This window comes from Wolffia australiana, chromosome 1 (assembly GCF_029677425.1).
Source record: "Wolffia australiana isolate 7733 chromosome 1, ASM2967742v1".
Taxonomy (NCBI): domain Eukaryota; kingdom Viridiplantae; phylum Streptophyta; class Magnoliopsida; order Alismatales; family Araceae; genus Wolffia; species Wolffia australiana.
The window spans coordinates 12,087,754-12,112,172 of NC_135835.1; the positions used below are offsets into that span (position 1 = coordinate 12,087,754).

Sequence of the window (24,419 nt, forward strand, 5' to 3'; positions counted from 1 at the left end):
GAAGAAAACCAAAAAAATCCATGCCCTCATCTCTCTCTCCGTCGATATTGACTTATGGCTACTCCTTGCCATTTCCAAAGGGATATGATAAACTGATATTTTTCCGTTCCCTCCTCTCTCTCTCTCCATGTACTGTGGCTTTCATGGTTTCTCTTTACCATTGTCACTAGAGAGAGAGACATGATAAATCAATGTTTTTTTTCTTGCCGTCTTTTCTCTCTCTCACCATCTACGCTGGCTTTCATGTCTTCTCCCTGCCATTGTCATGAGCGAGAGATGGTAAATCAATCTTTTTCTTCATGCTCTCACTTCTCTCTCTCTCTCTCTCTCTCTCTCTCTCTCTCTCTCTCTCTCTCTCTGCATCTACGCTGTATTCCATGGCTTCTCCTTGCGATTGTCATGAGAGAGAGATGATGGATCAATTCTTTTCTTCATGCCCTCATCTCTCTCTCTCTCCCTCTTTCTCCATCTGCATTGGCTTTCATTGCTTCTCCTTGCCGTTTCATGAGGGGGAGATGATAAATACATGCTTTCCTTCATGTACTCATCTCTCTCTCTATCTTCACTATCTTTCAAGTTTCCCCTTGCCCCCGCCAAAGGAAGATCATAAACCAATGTTTTTCTTAATACCCTCATCTCTCTCTCTCCCCATCTTCACCGACTTTCATGACATCTCCTCGCCACCATAAACGAAGATGATAACCCGCTATTTTATTCAAACCTCCATCTCTCTTTCTCCTTCCCATTCTCCATATATCCTCTTTCATAACTTCCTATCAACCCATCTCTCTCTCTACTAACCTTTCCATCTGTCGAAGGTGGAGCCACCTCAGTACTTGATGTGCCAGAACGGGGTAGAGTGAGAGTCGTCCACGGCGTAGGCCAAGTGAGACGGGCCGGCGCGGTCGAGCCGGCCGAGCCGGTCCAGCTCGCGGTTCAGCAACTGCAGCAGCTCTCCGTGCCGGCTCTGCTTTTTCTTTAGAACGCGGACGTACGCGCGCAGGCCCAGCCACAGCGTCTCCTTCTTCTTCAGTCTCAGCCAGGGCCGCATCTCCCCTTTCCTCTTCCTCGCCCCGTACACCCTCTTCTTAATCAGCCTATGCATGTAGCTGCCAAATATTGCCGAGAACAAACTAAGAGACAAATCTTAAAATTAGATAAAAAAGAGAAAGAGATATGGATAGATATAGACGTATAGATAGAGAGAGCTATAGGGAGAGAGAGATTGGGAAATAGATTGAGACGAAGAAGAGAGGGGAAGAGAGAGTCAGAAAGAGAGAACCATAGAGTGAGAGAAAGAGAACGATAGAGAAAGAGAGTCATAGACAGAGAGATAGAGAGAGTTGTAGACAGTGAGAGAGAAAGAGGGCCATAGACAGGGAAAGAGAGCAATAGACAGAGAGAGTCACAGACAGAGAGAAACAGCCATAGACAGAGAGAGAGTCATAGATAGAGAAAGAGAACCATAGACAGAGAGAGAGAGAGAAAGAAAAGAGAGCCATAGACACAGAGAGAGTCATAGGCCCAGAGAGAGAAGAGGGCCATAGACAGAGAGAGAGAGAGACATAGAGCGAGAGAGTCATAGACTCATAGACACAGTAAGAAAGAGATTCATAGAGAGAGAAAGAGTCATACACAGAAAGATATAGAGAGAATCATAGACAGAAAGAGAAAGAGAAAGAGTCATAGACATAGAGAGAGAGAAAGAGTCATAGAGACAAGTCGATGACAGAGAGAGAGAAAGTGTCATAGAGACAAGTCAACGACAGAGAGTGAGTGAGAGAGAGTCATAGACATAGAGAGAGAGAAAGAGCCAAAGAGACAAGTCAACGACAGAGAGTCAGTGAGAGAGAGTCGTAGATAGAGAAAGAGAAAGAGAATCATAGACAGAGAGAGAGAGAGAGTCATAGAGACAAGTCAACGACAGAGAGTGAGTGAGAGAGAGTCGTAGACAGAGAAAGAGAGAAAGAGAATCATAGACAGAGAGAGAAAGTGAGACATAGAAAGAAAGAGAAAGAGTCATAGAGAGAAGTCAACGACACAGAGAGAGAGAGTCTTAGAGGAGAGTCATAGACAGAGAGAGAAAGTAAGTCATAGACAGGGAAAGAAAGAGAGTATTATAGAGAGAGAGAGAGACGCAGATGAAGATGAGAGAAAGAGAGTAATAGAGAGAGAGAGAGGGGGAGTGTGTGTCTTAGAGAGAGAGAGAGAAAGCGGTAGAAAGGGGCTTACCTGATGGATCTAAGCACAATGTTGAAGGCTGAGGAGGGAAGAATAGAGCCGCTTGGAAGGTGGCGGAGGTAAGCGTGGAACTTCATAGCGCAGAGAAGGAAAGCTTGGTAGAGATTAAGGCGGACCGTGGCCGGGGAGTTCACGTTGGAGTCGTAGAACAGAGGGTGGCACTTGGGTCTCATGTAGTTGCACAGCTTCTCCCCCAAACGCTCCTCTACGTCAGAGTGAGCATGCACGGTCAGCGTAGATCTCACCTCAATCCCCATATACCTAATTCCCCCAAAAAATCCCAATTTAGAGATTAAAAAAAAAGGTAAGGCAAGTAAAACGAAAAAACCCACCTTGTGTAGTCTGCCTGGATTTCTAGAGAGAGACAGTTGATGAGGAGGCCGCTCCAAGGGAGAAACGGAACGCCGTCTTCGCCCACGTATCTTCTGTTCGATTTGAGCTTAGATTGGCCGCTGAAATCGAAGTTTAGTCCGAATTTCTCGCTGTTCATGTAGCAGTTGTATTCTCTGAAGCCCCGGCGGAGGCGGCTGAAGAAGGCGCCGGCCTGCTCCTTGGACGTCGATATGAAGAGGAAGTCGTCGACCAGTCTCAGTAGAGTGTACTGAGGTTTGGGGAATGAAGGGATCTTCTCTAGAAACGGAAGTATCACGCTTCTCTCTAGATGACCGTAGTAGAATGAACAGAGGAGAGAGGATATCAAGCCGCCCTGGGAAATGCCAGATTTCTGCAGGCAGAGTTCTTGGCCAAGCCGCAGTATGTTCAACTTCACATGCTCGTGAAGGAGATGATGAATTTCGGACCGATTTACCCTTCTCAGGACTCCCTAAGTTTTGAAAAAGAAAGAAAGGAGATCAACCAGAAGAATGAACAAAAGATGAGTCAACAAAAAAAAAAGAGATTGCATCAACCGACCTGATCAGTGAGGATACCGTGGGATGAAGAAGATCGGATGGATGTTAGTGCATTCTCGATCTCTTGTTCTTCGTTTTGGCTGATACAGACAGAGGAGTACCGTGTCCTTGTGGCTTTCTTCGTGCATACAACTTGCGCATATCTTCTGAGAAGATACTCCTCACTCTTAATCACATCCTTCATGACATCGAGGAGTCTGTCCTGATTAATTGAGTCAAAAGCCTTTGACACGTCTGCCACAACGATGAACAGGTTGGGCGTGGAAGAGGATCCATTCTTAAGTTTGGCGAGAAACTCGTACAACACTTCATAGACATCGTTGTAGTCAAAGACTGATGCTCCTAACATCTGAGGAAGATCAAGCTTTATCTTCTTAAGTACAGCGTGTACATCATGGAGAGCAGAGTTGACTGATCTGAAGAGAAAATTCTTTCTTCCTTTGGAATATAGACGGGCTTTAGAAGGAGCCCCTAAATTAGCCACAAGCCTCATGCCTCTCTCCTTGGGAACAAATCTAACCCTTGAAAAGCCAAATGGCCTAGACCTAGCAACTTCTGAGAAGAATTTCATGTCTACAGGCTTGTAGTTCTGTTCCTTCAACCAAGTCAGCGTTCTGCCTTGCATATCACTCCAGACAGGCTTCGGGAAATAAAATGCTTCATGTTTCCCACACTCAATCTCAGTAACATAAAAGTTGGCGGCCAGGAGGGGCACTACCAAGTGAGAGAAAAACCAATAAATCCATGAACGGAAAAGCTTGTCCCTGAGAACCCTCCAATCTTCTTTCGACCCCTGACAATGATAGTGATAGTCGTCAGGGGTTTTAGATAAAAATGAAAATTTTGACGCTTGGAGATGGTCAACACATTGACTCAGAGTGACTGTTTCAAATCTGCGGAGTCGCACAAGTTTTGCTATGTTCTTTCGCAGCGACCTCCAATTAGCATGGTCACCGAGAAGGTCCACGGGTACTATGCTCCTAACGGCTGCCCAAATGAAGGAAACCACCTCTTTCTGTTCACTGTAAAACTTTGCCCTACTGCTCACAGAACAGGCTGATTTCTGATGTTCTCCTCTGGAATATGAGACCTCTAGATGAGGATTTTCTGATGTTCCGTCTAACTCGATAAATTTCTTTACAATGTTGGTCTCGTCTATCACTGTTTTCTTTGCGAAGGCCTGCCCATTGAAAGTTTAGAAATTTGAGAAGTAACAAGGATGAGAAAATGAGCTGATCTTGACTTAAAAGACTATTGTTTAGAACAGAAAAAGGCGACAAGGTGAACAAAAGGGAGAGATAAGATCATGAATCTGAGAAGAGGGATGGGTAGATGCCTGGATTAGAGGGACCAGGAGCTCTACGAGAATAGGGCCCCCGTGTGAGCATCATGCTGAGAGAATGCCAGGATGTCCTCTTTTCTTCTCATCCTTCTATAGTTTTTTTTTCTGAAGAAAAAAGGGAAGATCACCCGAAAATGGTGATCGACAGGTGTAATGGTATACATGCACCTGAGGACTACATGACTGACCAATAGACATGGTTGTTCGGTTCGCTATGTGCGAATCTGTGTGATTTGTTCGTTCTATTCGGTTTTTCGAACAGAACGTTAACAAATTCGCACAGATCATCGCACACACCCATGTGCGGTTCGAATTGTTCGATTTGTGCGAATTTGTTTCAATCCGTTTTTAGAGAATAAACATATGTTTATTATTATATATATGTTTATTCTTTAAAAACATATTAAAAAATATACTTTGCTAGGTTTTGAACTTTTGAAGGATGCTCTCCCTCGGCGGTTCCTCTCTCGCTCGGCGATTTCCTCTCTCCCCAGTTCCTCGGCGATTTCACCTCTCCCTCGGCGGCTCAGCAATTTCCTCTCTTCCTCAGTTACTCAGCGATTTCCTCTCTCCCTCGGCAGCTCCACGATTTCCTCTCTTCATTTTTCAAGAATCATCCGACCGAATTCCTTCAAGAATCACGGTAAGATATGAATCTTCTTTAATTTCTTTTTCAAAATTAAAAAGAAATCAATCTTCATTTCTTCTTCTTTTCTACTGATTCATTACCGTCACTGTAATGATTAATGGGCCATGACTCCCAGTCTCCATTACGTTTTTTTCTTTGTATTTCCTCACTCTTTCCTCATTATACAATCACGTATCTCCTTTTTATTTTGACCTAATTCATGTGTACGTCTAAACATGAATTTAATAATACATCCACACTTAGTAAGAAAAAAATACTCTAAACATTTTTTTCTGAGGATTTCTGAGAATTTGTGTTAATTGTGCAAATTCTGTGCGAATTTATAGCAATTTGTGCAAATCTTACAAATTGTGCCAAATTTGTTCAAATTGTGCGAATTTTGTTCGCATTGTTCTAATTGTGTGAAAAGCTGTTCTAATTTTTGCACAAAAAAAGAAAAGATCAAAGAACAAGGCCCTGTGCAGTTCTTTTGTGCGAATTTTTTCTTCGTTTCAAAGGAACAGAACAGAACAACCATGTCTACTGACCAACTTAGTCCCTTTACCGTTCTTCATCCCCGGACCGTTTGTTCTGCACCAATGAGGTGTGAGAAGGCCATATGTATATGGCAGAAGATAGAGAGACAGAAAGAAGAGGGAGGAAGAAAGGATGGGTCTTGAGAGCCCAGGGAGATATATGAGTAGCAATAACTTTCATCGCCCTCATGCAGGAGCATATATGTCAAATGTTTTCACAAATTTAATTACAAAGAGAACACCTTAGTTCACAGTTTCTTTTTTACTTTTCTTCCTATCAGTTTCAGGGGTTTCCAATAAATTTAATGGAAAATATTCAAGGATTAAAAATCAGGTGCCTGTCATTTGGTGATGCAAAACAGGATCAAGTGAACTGACGAGACATCATTCAGGCGGTGTGACTGAACACATCAAAGTGATCGGCTATTGCCAATGAGTAACCTTAAGTAGATCGCATCTGATGGTCATGACTTTATAAGGGCCTACAATGCTTAAAGCTAACCAATGCAATCGTAAAACGTCATTTAATTGGCCACTGCTCAATGGTGGCCACTAATGATGATCGAGTGATGAAGACTGAATGACTGATAGTGGGTTAATATAAAAATGCACAATCAAAACGGATACAGAAGTCGCAGGTCATGGACAGACAGGGTGCGTTATGTTAGGATCCCGAACAATCCAACAATTAGGAAATTTATTCCTCTTATGATTTCAACATCTAAGATCGGTATCCAATATTAACCACACATTCAACAAGAAAGCTCACAGATTTTGATGTAATAGAAGAGAACAACCACAGAGATCCAGTCTCGAAACAAGGTACAGAAAGAAGAACAGAGTCAGAGGAAGTTATCTCGGAGAGACAGATTGATGAAGACGATCTTGGACGGTCGGATCGGCGGTCCTGGCGCGGGAGAATCTCCAGAAGTGACCTTGAATTCAATTGACAATCCTTTCCCTCTTGCCAGCCCTCTTCTCTATTTCTATCAGTTTCCCGCCAACTTCAGTCCCGCCTTTATTCAAATTCTTGCACGTGCGTCTTACTCCACACGTGTAGGGGTATTGGCCTTCCTTTTCCTTGACATATAAGTGCGCAGAGGGCGCTTATCACATTAGGTCTAGCAAGAAGAGACTGAGACTACAAGTATCCATGAGAGGGTGAGATGTTGAAAAATATTATATATTTTTTATGGTTTTATCTCTATTCTACTTATGAGATTGGTGAAAATTTAGGTGTCTGAACCATCAAATCTACTTATCTCTAGACAAGACAGAAATACTATGAATCATCTTATCTGACATGTCTCATCAACGTTTCTACTGCTGCGGGACGTAATGATGGAAACTAGGGTTCTGGCGAACTTTTCATTCCAAATTCATGTGTACCAGGATGTATATGTAATGTTTGGCTTTCATTGGTAAGTTCCATAAGCACCTGACATCTAACCCCTCTTTCTCATTTCAGCAATGAGATCGTCATCTGTTTCTTAAATTTAAGAGACTCAAAATGCATGAAATAATTAAAGATGCAAAAAATCGTTTAAATTACACTAATTAGTAAAACAAGAAAGTGAAATGCCAATAGTCAACCACCAAAAAATGACAATTTGATTCATTCTCAGGTCTGACCTTAGAGATCTCGCCAGCAATCTGACTGTTGGTAAAATAATTCAGGACAGAGCAGTGTCTACGTAAGAGATCCCTGTTCTGACACTTGCGAGAATTACGAATAAGAGTTTTAAGGATTCTCAAAAGAGATTGGTACCTGGAAAAAAACGAAAGATGAATGTATAATTGACATTATAAGGAAACAAGACAACTTAATAACTGGAACAAAAAGCACTGAATGAGGGGCATAAGAAATTCGGTCAGAATGTGTGGCTTTTCACTTGTCTTTTTTGTTCTTCTATTTTATCCTATTCTTTTATAATATTTCCCTTATGCACGACTGTTACTGTAGTTGTACTTATCAAGAGGGAGCCACTTGGAAACCTGACTCAATGAATATATAGTTCGTTTCTTTTTTTCTCAAAACACAACCTCTCGAGCAATAATCCTTTTTCTCCTCTTTCACCCTTATCCCAACAAAAATAAGATGTTGTTATGATAGTTCTATGCAGCACATGATGTGCATGTGCTGCACACAATTTTGGCTATTCTAGTTATTGATCCAAGGACCGTTGTAATTCGTATTGGGCCATTGTTTTCAGCCCAACGCAATATTATATATAACCTCTTGGAATGAAGCTAACCCTAAGCCATTTTTTTAACTCATATTCCTCTACTGTTTTTCTTCTTCTCAACTGTGAGGCCTTTCTCACAACTTTATCATCACAAACGTGAGTCTTTCCTCACAGATGCGTCCAGAGGATCTCAACTGCTGATGAAAGGACGTTAGAAGCTCTCAAGGTTCCCCCCTAAGACACAATCCAACCGGAACAAAACTATATTAGGAGAAACTATTTTTTTTTTTTTTAAAACAAAGGGAAGATAACCCGAGTGGTTTCCGGAATTCTACGCAGGAAGCTGGGATCCAGTGAAGGCTAGCTGAGAGAATGAAGCATATACAAAAGCCGGCTCAGGACTCAGTGTGGGTTCCGGAATTCTACGCAGGAAGCTGGGATCCAGTGAAGGCTAGCTGAGAGAATGAAGCATATACATAAGCCGGAATGAAGCATATAGAATGAAGCATAGCTGAGAGAATGAAGCATATTCCTCTACTGTTTTTCTTCTTCTCAACTGTGAGGCCTTTCTCACAACTTTATCGTCACAAACGTGAGTCTTTCCTCACAGATGCGTCCAGAGGATCTCAACTGCTGATGAAAGGATGTTAGAAGCTCTCAAGGTTCCCCCCTAAGACACAATCCAACCGGAACAAAACTATATTAGGAGAAACTATTTTTTTTTAAAAAAAACAAAGGGAAGATAACCCGAAACCTGTGATCAACCCAAAAATCTATATATATGTAAGTGTGATAGTTACATGGCCTTCACTCCCCTTCAATGAGGGAAACTAAGTTCCTACCCTCACCCCTGCCCCCCCCTCTACCAATAGGATACATTACTCTTGGCATCATGCAGAACAGTATCTAATGAGATTGCTCTTCCCTGGAATACGACGTCATTACAGTGCAACCATATGGCCCAAAGAACCGCCAGGATCCTTCTCCACCTCGACGGTCTCCTGTACGTGCTTCCCTGGAGCGAGTTTCAGCATGTCTCATCGATGGTCACATCCACCCTGCTTAAGTGTTGAGCTTCCCATACTGCTTGGGGAAGTGGGCAATCGAAAAAAAGATGTGTGCAGTCTTCCTCTCCTCGTGGGCACATGGGACATACTGCCTATGTGTCTGGTAATATGCGCTTACGTAGGACTCTAGTCATCAGACGTCTTCTAAGAGGCAGCCACCCAAAGATCCTAATTTTCTAAGGAACCTTTTGTTTCCATAAGAGCCAACACGTAGCAACAATGTATTCCCCTTCTGTAGCATCTCCTCGAATCTTTTTGTAAGCATCTCGAACTGAGAAAGGCCTGCCGCTCCACAGCCAACCATCCCTTGCCTCGTCTATGGGTCGGAAGTGTAGGATAGATTGTTGCATGTGTAGAAACTCCTCCATTCGCTGGTCCGACAGGGCGCCCACCCCAATGGGGTTACATGCTGAATCCCAACAATCTCTCACCAAGCCCTGAGGGGTCTGATAGGATGCCAGCCGGGGATTGTATTGGGCAGGGCTGGCCCTGGCAGAATAGACAATGCCGAGGGGACGAGGGAGAAGGAGAAACGGCGGAGTGGACGTTGCTGGAGGGACTGAGGCTCGACGGAGTGGGCGTTGTCAAGGGGAAGAGAAGCTATAGAGAGAGAATAACAACTTGCAAACTCATGTCCTGCCTTCCAACGATCATGTCCTGCCATCCGACAAGGAAGGCTACATATTTAAAGGGATCCACAAAAGGGAATTTGAAAAGATGATAATGCTCCTTGTGGGCTTAGTATAAAATATCAGGGTACGTGTGACCAAAAATAATCGGGGAAAAGCGTTGCTCAACTTGCCTCCGGCGGACCAATTATCTGTCTAATAGCAGAAGATAGCCCCATCCAACAAGTTTGGCTCAAAAAATCACTTAACTTTTGGGGAAATTTGCCTCAAGCTTTGCCAAAACGTGAATGGCCCTCTAGTTGGGTTTGACTGGTGCTCCCAGTTTAACTCTGGGTCGTAGCTGTGTCGCAAGGCCATCGTGACCATGTCTTCTGCCAGTCCCATGATTCTGGCAATCCATTTTATCAGCAGTGCTATATTTTTATCCTGTAGGTGAAACACTCCCAACCCTCCCTGCTCCAACGGTAGGCAAACCACCTCCCATGACACCATAGCCGGTCCACTGCTGTTCCCCTGCCCCGGCCCTTTCCAGCAGAACCGCCTCATCAGGAACTCCAAGCGGTGACCTACCCCCTTCGGCACCTTGAAGACGGAAAGATACAATAATGATATTGCAGAAAGCACCGAATTAAGAAAAACTAGTAAGAACACACCTTTTATTCAGTATAAGACCCATAAAGTTGAGCTCTTACAAGTATGGATTATAAAGAATGTGATTAAATACAAGGCTAATTTCAGCATGAAGGATGTGAGGAACCTTCCAGATGAAAGATATTTGATGCAGTTTTCATCTGCAGAAGGAAATTTAAGAAGATAAACAGTCATATTTCATAATTAGTGCAACATAATGCTTATTAATGTTTCAATTGGTGTAACGTGGCATCAAAAAAAATCTTCTACATAAACAATCAAAAGGTGTCCTAAAGTTAAATGGCAAGTAGGATCTCCACTTACAAACACCCAGATGCACAAGAGCTGTGAACTTTCTTGTGTACGCGGTAGGCATGGTACGATTTCAGGGCTTCATGAGGTAGACCAAAAACCTGCTCAAGAAGAGCACTGGCGCCTGAATTATTTGGCTTCAGCCTGCTTAAAATATCTGGTAACTGTCAAGGTTAAAAAGTGATGGAGTTGATACATGAAATATTGATTCATTAGTTTTTCAATCGGGCATTAATCTGAATAAACTGCATCAAAATGTATCAAAATCTGGATGGGACATAAACTGCATTAATCTGAATTGGACATGTTAAGGATTGATGCACTAACCATGGGCCTAAGGCCATGTAACTGTAATAGAATCGTTAGGGTATTAATGGAACTGCTAACTCCCCTTAGAATGCTGCTAATGGACCCCTGTAAGGCCCATTAGCAGCCCAGTAATGGTCCACTAAGGGCCCATTACAATCCCACTAAGGGCCCATTAGTGAAGGCCCACTAAGAGCGGGAATATCAGGCCCACTAAGGGCCTGATATGTTCTGGGCCTGTCCTGGACAGGCCCAGAGTCCAACGGCTAGTTTTACTAGCCGTTGGACCCTCCAACGGTTTCTTGTTTAACAAGTAAGACAGTTACTTGTTAAACAAGTAACCTCTCTTTTGAATTTGAAAGGGCCTAGTGCCCTGGATTTTCTGTGTATAAAAGGGGAACTCTTGGCAGTAATAGACCATCTTTTGTGCCCCAACTCTGGTGTTCATCTCTCTCTCTCTAATTTCTCTCTCTAGCTTTCTCTCTCCTCGGATTGCTCCATTTCACAGGACATATCCTAATAAACTTCATCAAAATCATGAGAAATCCCCAATTTATGGTTAACAAGAATCGACATGTTAATGGATTTGAGTCTGCAGCTTAACCATTTATATGGTGACATGCATTCTGGAAATGAGCAACTGCTTTCCCAGAAGTGCTTCAGTCATCCAATAACAGTTACACCAGAAAAGAACTCTGATCCCATAAAAAATCCTCTCTATAAAAAGAAAATAAGCACTGCACACTCCCAGCAGAAGATATCCCATTTGAAGGATGCATAAAACTTCTACAGTCTCCTCATGACTTCCTTCAGCTGGCCCCAATAGATTATAGTCTCCCAGATGAGTCAATTGCAAAAGAAACAGGACGGGAAAAAAGTATAATTTGCATAAGGTAATAGCACCTCATGTTCTGAAACTTGACATTTTCAAAAACAGCTCAGATGCAATTGATCTTGTGCAAGTGAAGTAGCATTCATGAATTAAGATTTGTTCATCAGCTTAGGCACTGACAAACAGCTCGCATCGACCCATGTGTATTATCCAACATATTGAACTCTAGAAAGATTAGAAAATGAGTAATGTTAACGTAAAGAAAAACAAGGTACTAAATTAAAAACAAAGAGAAACAAGATATTGCAAATAAAATCATTCATAGCACTGTACGACATCCTTGAAATGATTAGTGATGAATTATTTTTCACGCAAAAGAATAACACTAGTCCAGAAAACTATAACTGGTTTACATGAAAACTGCATCTATGAATTGAAAATGGATACGGTTCCCCAGAAAGATGTGGGATGATAAGCCTGTATTATAAAACATGCCCCTTTTCCTAACCTCAGCCCTTTCAGATATTTTTGGAATGTGCCGCAGCACGAAGCAGTAAAAGCACGTTGAAGCGATCTGCCAGACAAAAAATACAAGCTAAGAAGTTCTGAAATTAACCAAAATGTGATAATGAGTCTGAATAGTGCACTCGACAATATAAGATCATTTTTGTCTTGAACTCAAACTTCTAAATTCATTGAAAATTTTCCAAGGGAAATTGAATAATTATCAACTACTGATCAGGATGCATGACTTGGTTCACGTAAAAAACTACAACATGAAACATGGAGAAGGATAAGGCAATGAAAAGAAGCAAAGAACATTCATTGAAGATCATGGGGCGCAAGTTTCGCCTGCTGTCATGGCAGATTCCGGACTACTCTTTTTCTTCTTCCTTCTAACCCAGAGGGAATATTTATAGATTTCTAATATAAACATTGGCAGAATAACCCAAACGTCATTGGTTTACTAGCATGAAATCCTTCAAGAACACCTTACCCAAGGAGTTCCTAATCATCAAGAGATACATCAGCCCAAAAAACTGGTGGGGATAGCAACATCTGCAGATGAATACTTGCTAATGAGAAAGTTGAGTCTCTGCTTGTTTATTCCCTTACTGCTGTAGCAGAAGTGTCGGTAGTGAGCACAGAGCGCGATAATACCCATACTGGTCCAATGGTGGTTATTATTTTGGTGATTGCAGTGGCAGTTGCAATGGAGGCCAAATCAGCAACCCATGGGAGCCCCTTTATTCTACACAAGTAGTGGCCATGATCAGGTTCAAAGAGGGCCTTAATTGGGCCCCAAAGAGGACTCATAATCTGGATCAGGTTCAAGCATGGGGCACAATCAAGGCCCATTGAGGGTCCAAAAAGAGGCCAGCTCACTCTAGAAAGTCCCCTCTCATCTGGCTCAGCCTGATGCTCGGGCTAACATGGGAAAGGCACAACGGCTTTGGCAGATACCGAGGAGGTTTTGGCTGAGTTAAAGAGGGATACACATTTTTTAGTATCGAACATAAGAGTATCGAACATAAAATGCATTGATTTCTTCCAGGAGACCAATATAAGAGTATCGAACATAAAATGCACTTAATGCTCCTTACAGGAAGCTGGGATCCAGTGAAGGCTAGCTGAGAGAATGAAGCATATACAAAAGCCGGCTCAGGAAGTTGACATCTCTATATGTCATCCAGCCTCTTCTCTGGGTGGCATTTGACCAAGCTGCTAGTCAGAACAAGAGGAAAGGAAAAAGACTTTCTTATTTCATGCATTAGGGTTCTCACTGGTTTAAACCAGTGAGACTACAAGGTGGGTTCAGCTCATGTGCGTGACTTGAAAGTCATGTGAGTCAGAAGGGTAAGTGGGCCTCTTATGCATGATGCCCATTTTACAACATAACAGGATAGGAAATAAAAAGAAATAAAGATAGATAAAACATAGGCTTAAAGGGAATGGGGTTTCTGCTGACAGTATATCACACACAGCCTGATATAGCATCACTTGTCTCTGCTGGGCCTGGTTGTGACCCCTAGCAGCATCCTTAGTGGGAAGCTCCAGCCAACAGCACCCACCACCTCTAGGGAAGCTCCATCCCTTGCAAGGATTCTCTTTATTGATGACCATACAGAATCACGAATCAGAAGAGCTGAAGCCCAGGAAGAAGACCATGACAAGTCATCATTCAACAAGACTGTCCAAAGACGAGAATGAGATCAGATGGCAGTTAAACAGTAGACTGAGAAAGGCTGCTTATACTCCAGTGAAAAGCAATGAGATAGAAGAGGAAAAGCAAGAGAGTTTTCTCTGAGCCTAGAACAGAACTAGGAAGCAAAAAAGATGGAGGCCAGATGGGAAAGCCTAGAGCAAACAAGTTTCTGGGAGCATTTTACCATTAGCAACAGCATTTTAGGTAACAAGAAATGCATGGGGAACATCAGAATAAGCCATACGGAAATGAAAGGAAGCATCCTTGGCCTAGATGATTTAAGGTTTGTTTTTTTTTATACCAGTGTGAATTGGAAATGAAATACTTTATTTGGGATCAATAAGAAATTCATGATCCATTTCTCACCATATTTTGCACTTCTGTGTTTGGTGAATAGAGAAACAAGAGATGAGGGAGCGTCAGGCAATGATGGAAGATCTCAGCCCACTTAGAACACACTAAAGATAAGAATGCATATATATTCTATTCAATGGCACATCCCTGAAAGAGGCGAATGCACTAAGGTAGAAGTTACAATAAAACCAATGAATTTAGAAAATGATGTCGATTTAGACTGATATCTTGAGGGAGAGAGGGAATAGAGAAGAACAGAGAAGATAGAACAGCAAAAGATGGATTTTTTATTAAACAAATCGGTTTCATTTATATATGCGCCTCTAACGACTAGTTGAACGGCTAGTTTAACTAGCCGTTACTTACCCGATCTGACACTCAAACAGATCGGGTAATGGGTTTGTGGGCCCGATAATCTTCTGGCTATTGGACCAGTTAGCAATAGGCCTTTCATCCTTATTTAGCTCATATATTCAACAAATGAGAAAACTCACCTGTCACCAAAAAGTGCCACTTTTATCAACTGTGTCATTATGCCCAAAAGAGTACACCTGGCCGCAGGTCAAAAAGTCTTTGATAGGATTTATCAGTTTTAAAACACCAAAATAAGCATGAAATCACCAACCTGATGGACCTAAACAACCAAAAGAGTGGCATAATGGCAAATAGCATGAAATAGAGAGCACATGTGTTTCTCTACACAACTGGAAAAATCAATATATTTTTGAAAAAAAGGAAAGATTACCCGCAAACTGTGATCAACCCTATGGCTGACCAAACTGGTCCTCTTCCCATCCTTTATCCACTCCGGTGACCTTCTGCGAGCTCGAATTAGCCCGCGCAAACTAACACTCGAAGAATAGATGAGAGCAACTTTCCTCGCCTAGTGCGCAGGTGGGCCACTCTATGGATGCATCTGGGTAAATGCGCTTTCGAAGGGATCGTGTCATAACTTGCTTCCTGAAAAGTTTTTTCACCATTTCCTTATGTTATACAGGACGGGTCTCACTAACTCTAGGATTTTTGCCTGTCAGAGTTAGTAAAAGTTTTTCTTCGTTCTTTCTCATTTCCCTATTGTAACCATCCAAATATTTTCATTTTTAGTGGAACTTCTGCTTCCACAAGCGTCAGCACACACTAGTGACTGGTCCCTCCGCTATACTTGCTCCGAGCTTCTTGTGCATTTCCCTAACTGAAAAAGATGGGCCACTCCATACCCATCCATCCAGTGTCCCTTCTGTAGGCCTCAAGTGTAATATCACCTGCCGCACACTCATCAATCCTTCCACCCTCTGATCTAATAGAGCCCCCTCGAAAATTAGGTTCCAGGTGCTGTCCCAGCTGTCTCGAACCAATGCTTGAAGGTGCCTGGTCTGGAAGAATAGACGTGGAAACTCCTCATGCAATGTACCTCGGGCCGACCAGTCATCCCTCCAAAAACGAAATAGCGCTCCGTCCCTGTGATCCTACGAGATCTTGGAATAAACCTGTAATAGAAATCCCTAAACCTTCAAACAATCGATCGAAATGTCTGAGGAAAATGTAGGTGCACCACTGGAAAATGGACATCAAATGTCTCTGTTAATCACTCTCAGAGAATCAGAAATGAAAAGGAAAGAAACAACAGATTGGAGAGGTGGCCGGATCGGTCTTCCTCGCCTCCGAATTGAGATCACAATCCCACGCTCCAGCTCACTCTGGTCAAAACAACTTCTTCAGCTGCCTTATTTACTTGAGCTGTCTCCTTAATAAAGGGTGTAATACCATTTGGTCAACTTTGTTTGCCTTGCCATGTGTCCTTGCACGTTATTGGGACGAGATAGCTTCCTTGCACGCTTACTCTGATATGAATGGGGAAGGTGGTTCTTATCAGTCCCCCAGTCTGGCCTCAAAAAACCTTTGGATTAGTGGGAAGATCTGTCTCATGCTCTGCCAGAAAGTAGATGCCCATCCCTGTGCAACTGCCTGCTGTTCTTAATTCATCGATGTGCTGTAATTGTCCCTCAACCATGTCTTCTGATCACCCCATAAGCTAAGCCACCCATTTTGTCATTTGTGTCATGTTCGTCTCTTGCAAATGTATCACCCCCATCTCCCCACCCACTCTACCGGTTGACGAACCGCTTCCCATGGGACCATAGTTGGCCCCCTTCCAACCCCCTCTATGGGGCCTTTCCAAAAGAAACGCCTCATCAAGACTTCCCGACACCTCCTGATCTTCTTCGGCAGTTGAAACACCGAGAGGTAAAATATCTTTCTACTATTTGATTTTTTTCATGAGGGAGCTTACTCTAAAAAAACAAACAAGAAACAATGGAAAAGCTAACAAAAATATACTGTCCAGTTATGGACATAATTGACTATTAATACCAAACGACGAGAGAAAATACAGACAAGAACAGAACAAATATCTCGTAAAAATTATATTTTATTAGCAATGTCTGATGCTAGAGAGTCAAACTTAGCCTTACTTTTTCATTCAGGTGGTTCACATTATGCACATGGAGGACAGCATGACAGTTTGTCACTTTGTCATCAAGTAGATTTGGCTCCATCAACTTTGTTGGATATTGTTTTGTCTTATTAGACTCATGGCTCAAAAGATAGCTATTTGTTGTAGCTTCTTCCATATTTTCACAACGAAATTCTGAAACCCCATGAAGATCACCACGGGACATTTCCTTATCATCTTGAACGCTGGAACAATACTCTGAACTATTATTTAAGCTACTTTTTTGTTTAAAAATTCTATGACGCTGCCAACTGTATAACCTTTTACGCTTTCTTCCCTTAGAAAAGAGTTCAGGTGTCGCCTTGGTGCTGGCATCTGAAAAAATTCTAGATCCAACATGTGCCAAAATTGAATAATCGCTTTTCCCCTCCATAGTCTGGTCAGCGCTTGGTACGGAAATAGATTCACATCCATTATTACAAAATCCTTGGGCAACTGCTTCAGGCATATCACCAATATGTAGAGGATGCGAATGAAATGAAATGCACCTGAAACATTCATTTTGGTTAAACGACACTGACACCCTGTCTTTTGTATTCGTGTCAGAAGAACTTCTGGATATTCTCTCTTCCATGACCATCTCATATCCATTTTCCCCGTACGATTTCAGGTTTTGTCCTAAATACTTTTGGGTCTTCAAACAAGCTTTAAAGTCTTTGCTTAGAGGTTTGACTGATAAAATAGGAAGATCAGAAGGAGCAAAAATATCCTGACATCCTTGCATTGTCATTTGCGTTTTGTTTGATTTGCAGCCTAATCAAGAAAACCAGACAACAAATATCTGTATAAGAAACGTGTGGCACACATTCTGAAATTACTGTTCACAATCGTGAAAAAGTGTAGCGTTCATCAAACACGAGGTATTTAGGAACGCGAAAAATACAAAGAGAGATCTGTCTATGAATTGCACACAGAAAATTACGCATTTCTCTGTTTGAAAACCTTTCGGAGAGTTTGGAGAATGGATGCAGGTCAGACTATCCATTTAGATGGACTCGAATTCAAATCAACAAATTCTGTTTATGACATCAGAGAGTTCTAAACATAGAAAAAGAGTAAACCAAGGATAACCTTAAGAGCTGTTTGGAACAGTTACTGGTGATAAAAAATAGTTGTGCACCTGTGGGTTTATTTTTGGTAGAACTGGCAGACATGCGCAAATTATACAGACCTATGAGATATATCTTATGCAAACTATGAATCCTGCAGTAAGGTACATTTTTAACAGCTAATAAAGCTCACCACAGAAGCATACGCCTAGTCCTACTTCAGTTGAACATCAACTTTATGTATAAGTGTTCATATATACTAATAGCCTCAGATTGATCACTGATTTCAGGTGACCTTATTTCCTTCAAAAAAATGAATGTATAATAGGGAGTTATGTATCTAGATATATTTCCGAGTGCAAATGGATTCAACCACCCTCTAAAATGAACGTCTGTGAGATCACTAAAAAAATCTACGTAACTCCAACAGTGTAGTGAGAATTATTAAAAATTCACTAAAAAATATGCATTCTGTAACGCTCTAGCGAGAACCCAGGAGGGTATCAGTTATGTTCTATAACAACTAAAAACATTCGCCTCCAGACAAATCAGAAAATATGTGCAAGTCATGGCTGTATTGCATGAAAATAATCAAGGATATAGATGGACAATTTGATGCATATAATCCATATTGGTTATTTGACTGACACTAATTTCAGGAATAACTGTGTCATGCATTTTCATTTTCATGCAACAACAAAGAGGTAAGAAAATTGAATAGTATTATGAACAAGATTCAATTCAGATATTTACTGGTGTCCCTTGGATAAGGATAGTTAGGCCAATCAATATCCTCCGTAGTAGAAGAATAAGGTGTATAAAACAGAATTTTTTTAATAAACATGTAAAAGTATTTCAAATCAAAGATAAGGAATACTAATAAACACAAAGACTTTAAAGGTTACCAGAATCCAAGGAGTGTTCTTGCGGTTGAATAACTTCCGATTTGGAAACACAAATATATTGTTCACAAGACCGATCAAATGTTGGAAGAGCTTTATTTAGTAAGGGACCAGTAACCTGATGGTAATTACTGGTAGACAAAGGAAGAAATATAGAAGAATGCTTAAGAAGAAATGTCATGGCTGACTCTCCAATCTGAAAATAAACAAGAAAAGATATTGAGGTAAATCATCCTGTGGGAAATCTTGCAATAACGTCTGTGCAACAAGTTAAAAACAAAAAAGTTCAGCCACAGGTAAAAAAAGAATAAAAAAATTAAGAAGAGAACTCACTCTAGTCAAAAGAAAACTCCAAGAGAGACTGCAAAGAAATTCACCATTGCTGTTGAGACAATTTGACTGAGCAAAAGAAGTAATGGCTTATTTCAGGATCTCTGAGTAAGAAATATCAGTTATATGATTCTATCGAGAGAATGGCAATGAGTAGCAAAAATATTTGACTTACACAGTCAAATCACTCCTGAATAAGATAAATAATTGTGCGACTCACTGCTAAAGATAACATCGAAGACTTGATGCATCAAGGTATGGCTTAGAAATCCAGAAAGAAAAGGACAACATAAGACGCTAGAGAACGGTAATAGTGGATTTCAGGGTGTTTAAAAACATTACCATTCTAAGCATTAAACAATGATGATCTAAAAACACACTGGTAGTTTTTGAATCAAAATCACAAACACTAAACGAGGATACTGAATTATGACAGCCAACCACAAAAAAATAATTTGCTTAACAACCCCAATATAGACTCTGTTATCAGAGTATTTTTTCTATATGAAACTGTTGTACTATTTTGGAGGCTACATAGCCAGGCGGATCTGTACACAACGTTGTACAAAATCAGTTTGAGCCCCTCCTTTTTCACTCAATGAAGTCCTATATTCTAAAAAGTTCTACCTGGAGTAGAAGAGATCTTTTGTGACCTCGGTGCAAGTCTCTTGTAGGAACATTCTTGGACAGAGAGAGAGAGAGAGAAGATAAAAATAAAATAAAAGGCAACAGGACTGGATTGGCGCCTGGGCCCCCTTCCCAGGGAAACCCCCTACAGAGTCAACACGTATTTTTGACTGCCTTCCTTCAGGCAAGGCTACAAGTATTCAAAGGAAACTACACTTTAACCAAATGATGAAAATATCTCTGTCAGGAGTTGAGAATTGTAACAGTTATCCCCTCGTGAGTGATAGCTTGTCCTCAAGCTCGTTTTGTCATCCTAACCCATTTCAAACCCCTAATGCTTCTTTCTCTCTGTAGCTCAATTGGGTTGCAGCAAGTGCCTCCACCAGATGCCTGCACAAAACATGAGAGGTCCAGTAATTGGACAGGGAGAGCCCTTCACTAGCTCAAGTGGATTCCCTAGGTCCCAGGGCCAGGTGGGCCAACATCTGCACCCAGGGCAGTCCCACCGCTGAACCCAGATCAGTGCCACAGTCTGGGCAGCATGTTAGACCCGGACAGGGGTGAGCAAGACCACTGCCCAAACCCCAGCTGGCCTGCAATTGGATCTGACTGGGTTGCAGGCAGGCAGCTGGACCCATTCGGTTGGTTCATAGCATCCTCAGTTATAGCAGATTGGACTACAATGGGTAGCAAGGTAGGATCCACAAGGCTGGGCCATCTGGGGAGGCTATCTAGGGCCTTCCTAGCGGGAGCCCAGGGTCTCATACCAGGGCTGACAGGACAGTTCATCCTTGAAGCGGGTCGTTGACCTAGGGTTCACAAAAAACCTGCTCCACTTGCAGGTGTGTGGGCGGGCGACGGTGACAAATAAAATTGCAATGGTGGTGGCATTGGAGCCGATGGTTATGATAGTGGCCATCAGAGATGCCGCAACTGTGGCTTTGAGTGTGGAGGTTGCATTGGACATGAAGGTTTGGGGTGCAGGCATGGCTGCTGCGGCAGACGCTGAATCTGTGTGTTGAACTGAGGCCATGCAGAATCTCTCTCTCTCATATCTCTATCTCCATTGTAAGTGGGCCACGGTATATAAGTGGCCCACTAGGGAGAACTACTTACATCTCTCGCTGAAGACTCCCACTTGTGACTCTTCATTAAATGGTCACACGTGGGACCCCATTTAATGAACTTCCCACGTGTGAGCCTACTTAAGTGGCTCACACGTGGGAGACTGTATTGGGGACTCTTTAAAGGGCCCCAAAAACCCTAGCCTCAGTTGAAACCAAGTATTCTGCCTTTTTGTTTCTTCTCCAAAGGTGCCGCCCAGTGCAGCAGCTCTCTTCCTCTCATCGTTCTCTCTCTGTTTGCCCTCTGTTTGCCCTCTGTTTTGTCCGTTTTAACACTGTGGTTGATTTAGGTGTTGGAGCTGTTAGCCCATTGGTTACAACTTCAGTTCAGCATGCGCAGCAGATCATGGAGCTGAATTTTAGAGGAGACGATGGGCATGGAGACAGCAACTACAGGCACACTCGTAACTGTAGATGCACTGAATGGCACTGTAGATGTGTGGCTGTGGCGGCGAACACCCGGCTGGGGAACATGCAGCTGCAGTGTCAGATGAGTTGATAGCCCCGTGGTTCTCTGAGCCATCTTTAAGCTGAGACAATAGCCCAGTCACATTGGTAAGATCAGCCTCAGTGATGCCTGGGGCCTTGAGAGAGACAGCACAGGATCAAATCAGCTTTGATACAGTTGTTAGTAATAATAGTGCAGGCCTCTAAAGGCAACAATCCTCGAGGGAGAAGGGAGATATTAAAATAAAAATAAAAGATACCAAATGACTACAGGTCCAGTTTGGCAATGGAATCCTTTGGGAGTATCACCCAATAAATTCAACAACTTCTTCTGGACTGTTCTCCATAGGAGAGGGCTAAGAGTATTTGCAGAGAACTTGGTTTAAGTCAAATTAAGAAAATACCCCTGACAGGGATTCAGGATCATAATTCTTTTTTCATGAATACACACAAAAAGTCGGCAAAAAAAATGTCAGGATCAGATATGAACTCCAGATGCATCACTTGGAAACATCCCAACCTCCACCAACAGATGTCTCATAGAATAAGTCTATCAGTAAAGTAATAAAACTATGCGATTACTTTTTTTTCTGGACAAATGGTGTGACAGTAAATCCTGATGATACAGGAATGAGAAATCAAGTGAATATGCCCAGTGATTTGAGAGATTCACCTCGTCATTACCCAGGGATAATACATTTTCCATTGAATTTGATCCTCTCACTGATTCCATCGCATACCTCACAATCTGGATCAAATTTAAAGAAGAAAGTAAAAGATTTGACGAGCAAAAAGTATTAGTTATGCATGGAAATCAATATGTTATCAGGAAAACACCTAAATCCAACTGGCATAATTACAATTGTTTCTTAATTTTCCCAGTGATTGATTAACAATCCATCCTAAATAATGGTACTAGGCCCATCAAAAAGACATCATAATAGAATAAAACTGAAATAAGATAACCAATAAATTTCCAAATTGATCGAACTAATCTGATACATTGACTCTTGATACAATCCTAATGGAGAATATCTCTGGAGTTGAAATAATGGCTCGAGAATGCTCAACAAGATAATCCAACTTTGATCCGAGATGGGGAGGTCAAGAGAGATTGGTTCTTGAGATAAGAGAGAAGATGGGAATGAGAGGGTATAACAAAGGATTGCCAACGAATAGGTCGTTGCTCTTCAGGGAGTCAATGTTGAGCCTGCAGAGCAAGAGGGAGAGGAGTTACAACTGAAGGCGTGAGGGGGAGAGGAGTGATGGGTAGGGTTGCTAAGGTCCCAATTCCAGTGATAATCTGTCAGTGACTTGGGTACAGATTATCGGGTGGTCTAACCTTCTTTTGAGGGTTACTGTATTTAAGCTGTAAGCACCCTCTGTTTTAGATTAAGCATATACGTTCTTTCTATTTCCCGTCACTCTCATCCTGAGTTAGGGTTACAAGAGCTGGAGGTGTAACAATCACAATGACCATTCTGGAAACGACAGGAGATACACTTCTCATATAAGCAGGGGAATTAAAAAAGGCTCTGTGAAATGACGGCGGGACTTCATTAGCTATTCAGCCATTCAAATGGGCACATCACATCAGCGAAGAAAACAGTTATTATCTCTTTCAGTTTTTTTATAAACAATTTGATTGAAAGACAGATTGCGGAAGAAGTTTTTTTATTGGATTGTAGGGCCTTAATTAGATAATGAAGCATTCTAAAGAGGAGGAAATTGCTTTTTTATTTGGTCTTTCCTGTAATTTGTTATCATTAGTTTCCCTATTTAAAGGGAAGAACAGTTTTTTGTGAGGCTCTTCCCACTGAAAAATATTTATTTCTCTTTTCCTTTTACTTTCTCCTTCTCCCTGACAAAACTCAATTCGCAGCATTGTGCATTTCCATTTACAATTGCAGACAATTTAATCGAAGACGTCCAAAGCAAGTTCAGTACTCACTAAACTGGATTTGGAATTAGGATAAAGCCGTATAAGAATAAAAAAATCAGACTCATGAAGCCAATTATAAAATCAAAGAGATGCCATTTGGGTTGTCTCATAATGGGACTTCTTTTGTGATATTTTGGGCTTTCATTCAAGTACTAGAATTAGCAACACCTGGACATGGTATTCAATGTTCAGAAAGAAATGGATTAACACGTGAAAAAAAGAAGCCTTTCAGCCATACTTTTCATATCTGGACCATTGGATGATGTTTTCCGGATTATCAACAGGAAGGAATAGGATTGGAGTGATTTCAAATCAGCCAATGCCTATGAATCTACAAGACCGTAAAGAATTCCTGCGTTTGGCTAATTTCTACAGAAGATCTATCATTATTTTATTTCTTTGCACAAGATCTCTCATGAGTAATGTTACAATAGCATGGCAGCAGGGAAGCGCGAAGTCGGGATTTCTTAATCCAAAGAGAAAAACTCTCCAGGTCTGTATGAGTAGGACAGGCAAGAAATAAGCCAGGCCAAGTAAAAAAATTTGTATGCTCAGCCAAGTAAAAAAAAAATTATGCTCAGCCAAGTAAAATTTTCACTTGTGCAAGCTAAGCCGAGGAAGGAAATTCGGGCCTAATTTCCCTACGATGACTGACATGAGCCTTACAGCACCTAATCTCTGAAAAACCCCCAAGGTTGAAGCTTTCGAGATGAGAAACAACAAAACAGAATTAACCAAAACGAACGGTAAGACGCGAAGAATGCTTTCTTTGATCAAAAAAATTATTTCATTGAAATTTTAAACTGCAAGGTCCTCATAAGACATGACTAACCTGCTTCTGAGTCCACTCTCCTCTGTAGCAGAAGTCGGTCAGCTCCGGAGCACCCGGAGAGACGACACAGAAGCATCGATCGATGAGCTGGCGATAATTATCCCCATCTTCTTGTCGGATCAAGAAAGATTTGCCTCCACATCTGATGCATTCTCGGCTCCCGCAGGGACATTTGCCTTGATTTGATTGCGGTAAGGATGACAGAAACAATAGTGTGTCCCCCAAAGTGCGCGCGCCATCGCCATACACCTTCCGGAGGACCTCCGGCACCCGATTCTTCTTCTTCTTCATCATCTTCATCGTCATCGCGACGACTGGGGCGAGCTGTTCCCGTACCTTCCCAACGACTGCGACTTCAAAAAGGGCGGGAAATGAGATTCAAAAGAACTTGTTCAGCTTTTATATCTACTTGAAAGTATACAACATCAGTCAAATTTTGAAAGTGTTGAAGTTGAAGAAAAAATTAAAATTTGA

At 41.8% G+C, this 24,419-nt stretch overlaps 1 protein-coding gene and 1 long non-coding RNA gene across 2 annotated transcripts; one reads left to right on the forward strand and one right to left on the reverse strand.

Moving 5' to 3' along the window:
• Positions 1 to 690: 690 nt before the first annotated feature.
• Positions 691 to 24,293, reverse strand: TERT (telomerase reverse transcriptase). The gene is made up of 12 exons (XM_078579799.1): positions 23,946 to 24,293; positions 21,845 to 21,919; positions 18,977 to 19,042; positions 18,647 to 18,839; positions 16,652 to 17,445; positions 12,068 to 12,194; positions 10,495 to 10,639; positions 7,291 to 7,426; positions 3,154 to 4,332; positions 2,574 to 3,064; positions 2,233 to 2,502; positions 691 to 1,109 (listed from the first exon to the last, which is right to left on the reverse strand). Exons 1-12 carry the CDS (start codon positions 24,249 to 24,251, stop codon positions 830 to 832), a joined length of 4,062 nt encoding a protein of 1,353 aa, XP_078435925.1. The 5' UTR covers positions 24,252 to 24,293; the 3' UTR covers positions 691 to 829.
• On the forward strand, positions 2,363 to 8,644 carry LOC144706776 (uncharacterized). The gene is made up of 4 exons (XR_013582319.1): positions 2,363 to 2,469; positions 4,919 to 5,137; positions 8,019 to 8,070; positions 8,184 to 8,644. It is a non-coding gene; the product is annotated as an uncharacterized LOC144706776 (long non-coding RNA).
• Positions 24,294 to 24,419: the final 126 nt, after the last annotated feature.

Excerpts from the sequence above, each read along its gene's own strand:
- TERT (XM_078579799.1), bottom strand. The coding sequence starts at position 24,251 with ATGACGATGAAGATGATGAAGAAGAAGAAGAATCGGGTGCCGGAGGTC. Across the intron at positions 17,446-18,646 it reads AGAACACTCCTTGGATTCTG|GCTGCAAATCAAACAAAACG; the intron begins GTAACCTTTAAA and ends TTTCTTGATTAG. Across the intron at positions 12,195-16,651 it reads TGAACCACCTGAATGAAAAA|ATCGCTTCAACGTGCTTTTA; the intron begins GTAAGGCTAAGT and ends TTTGTCTGGCAG.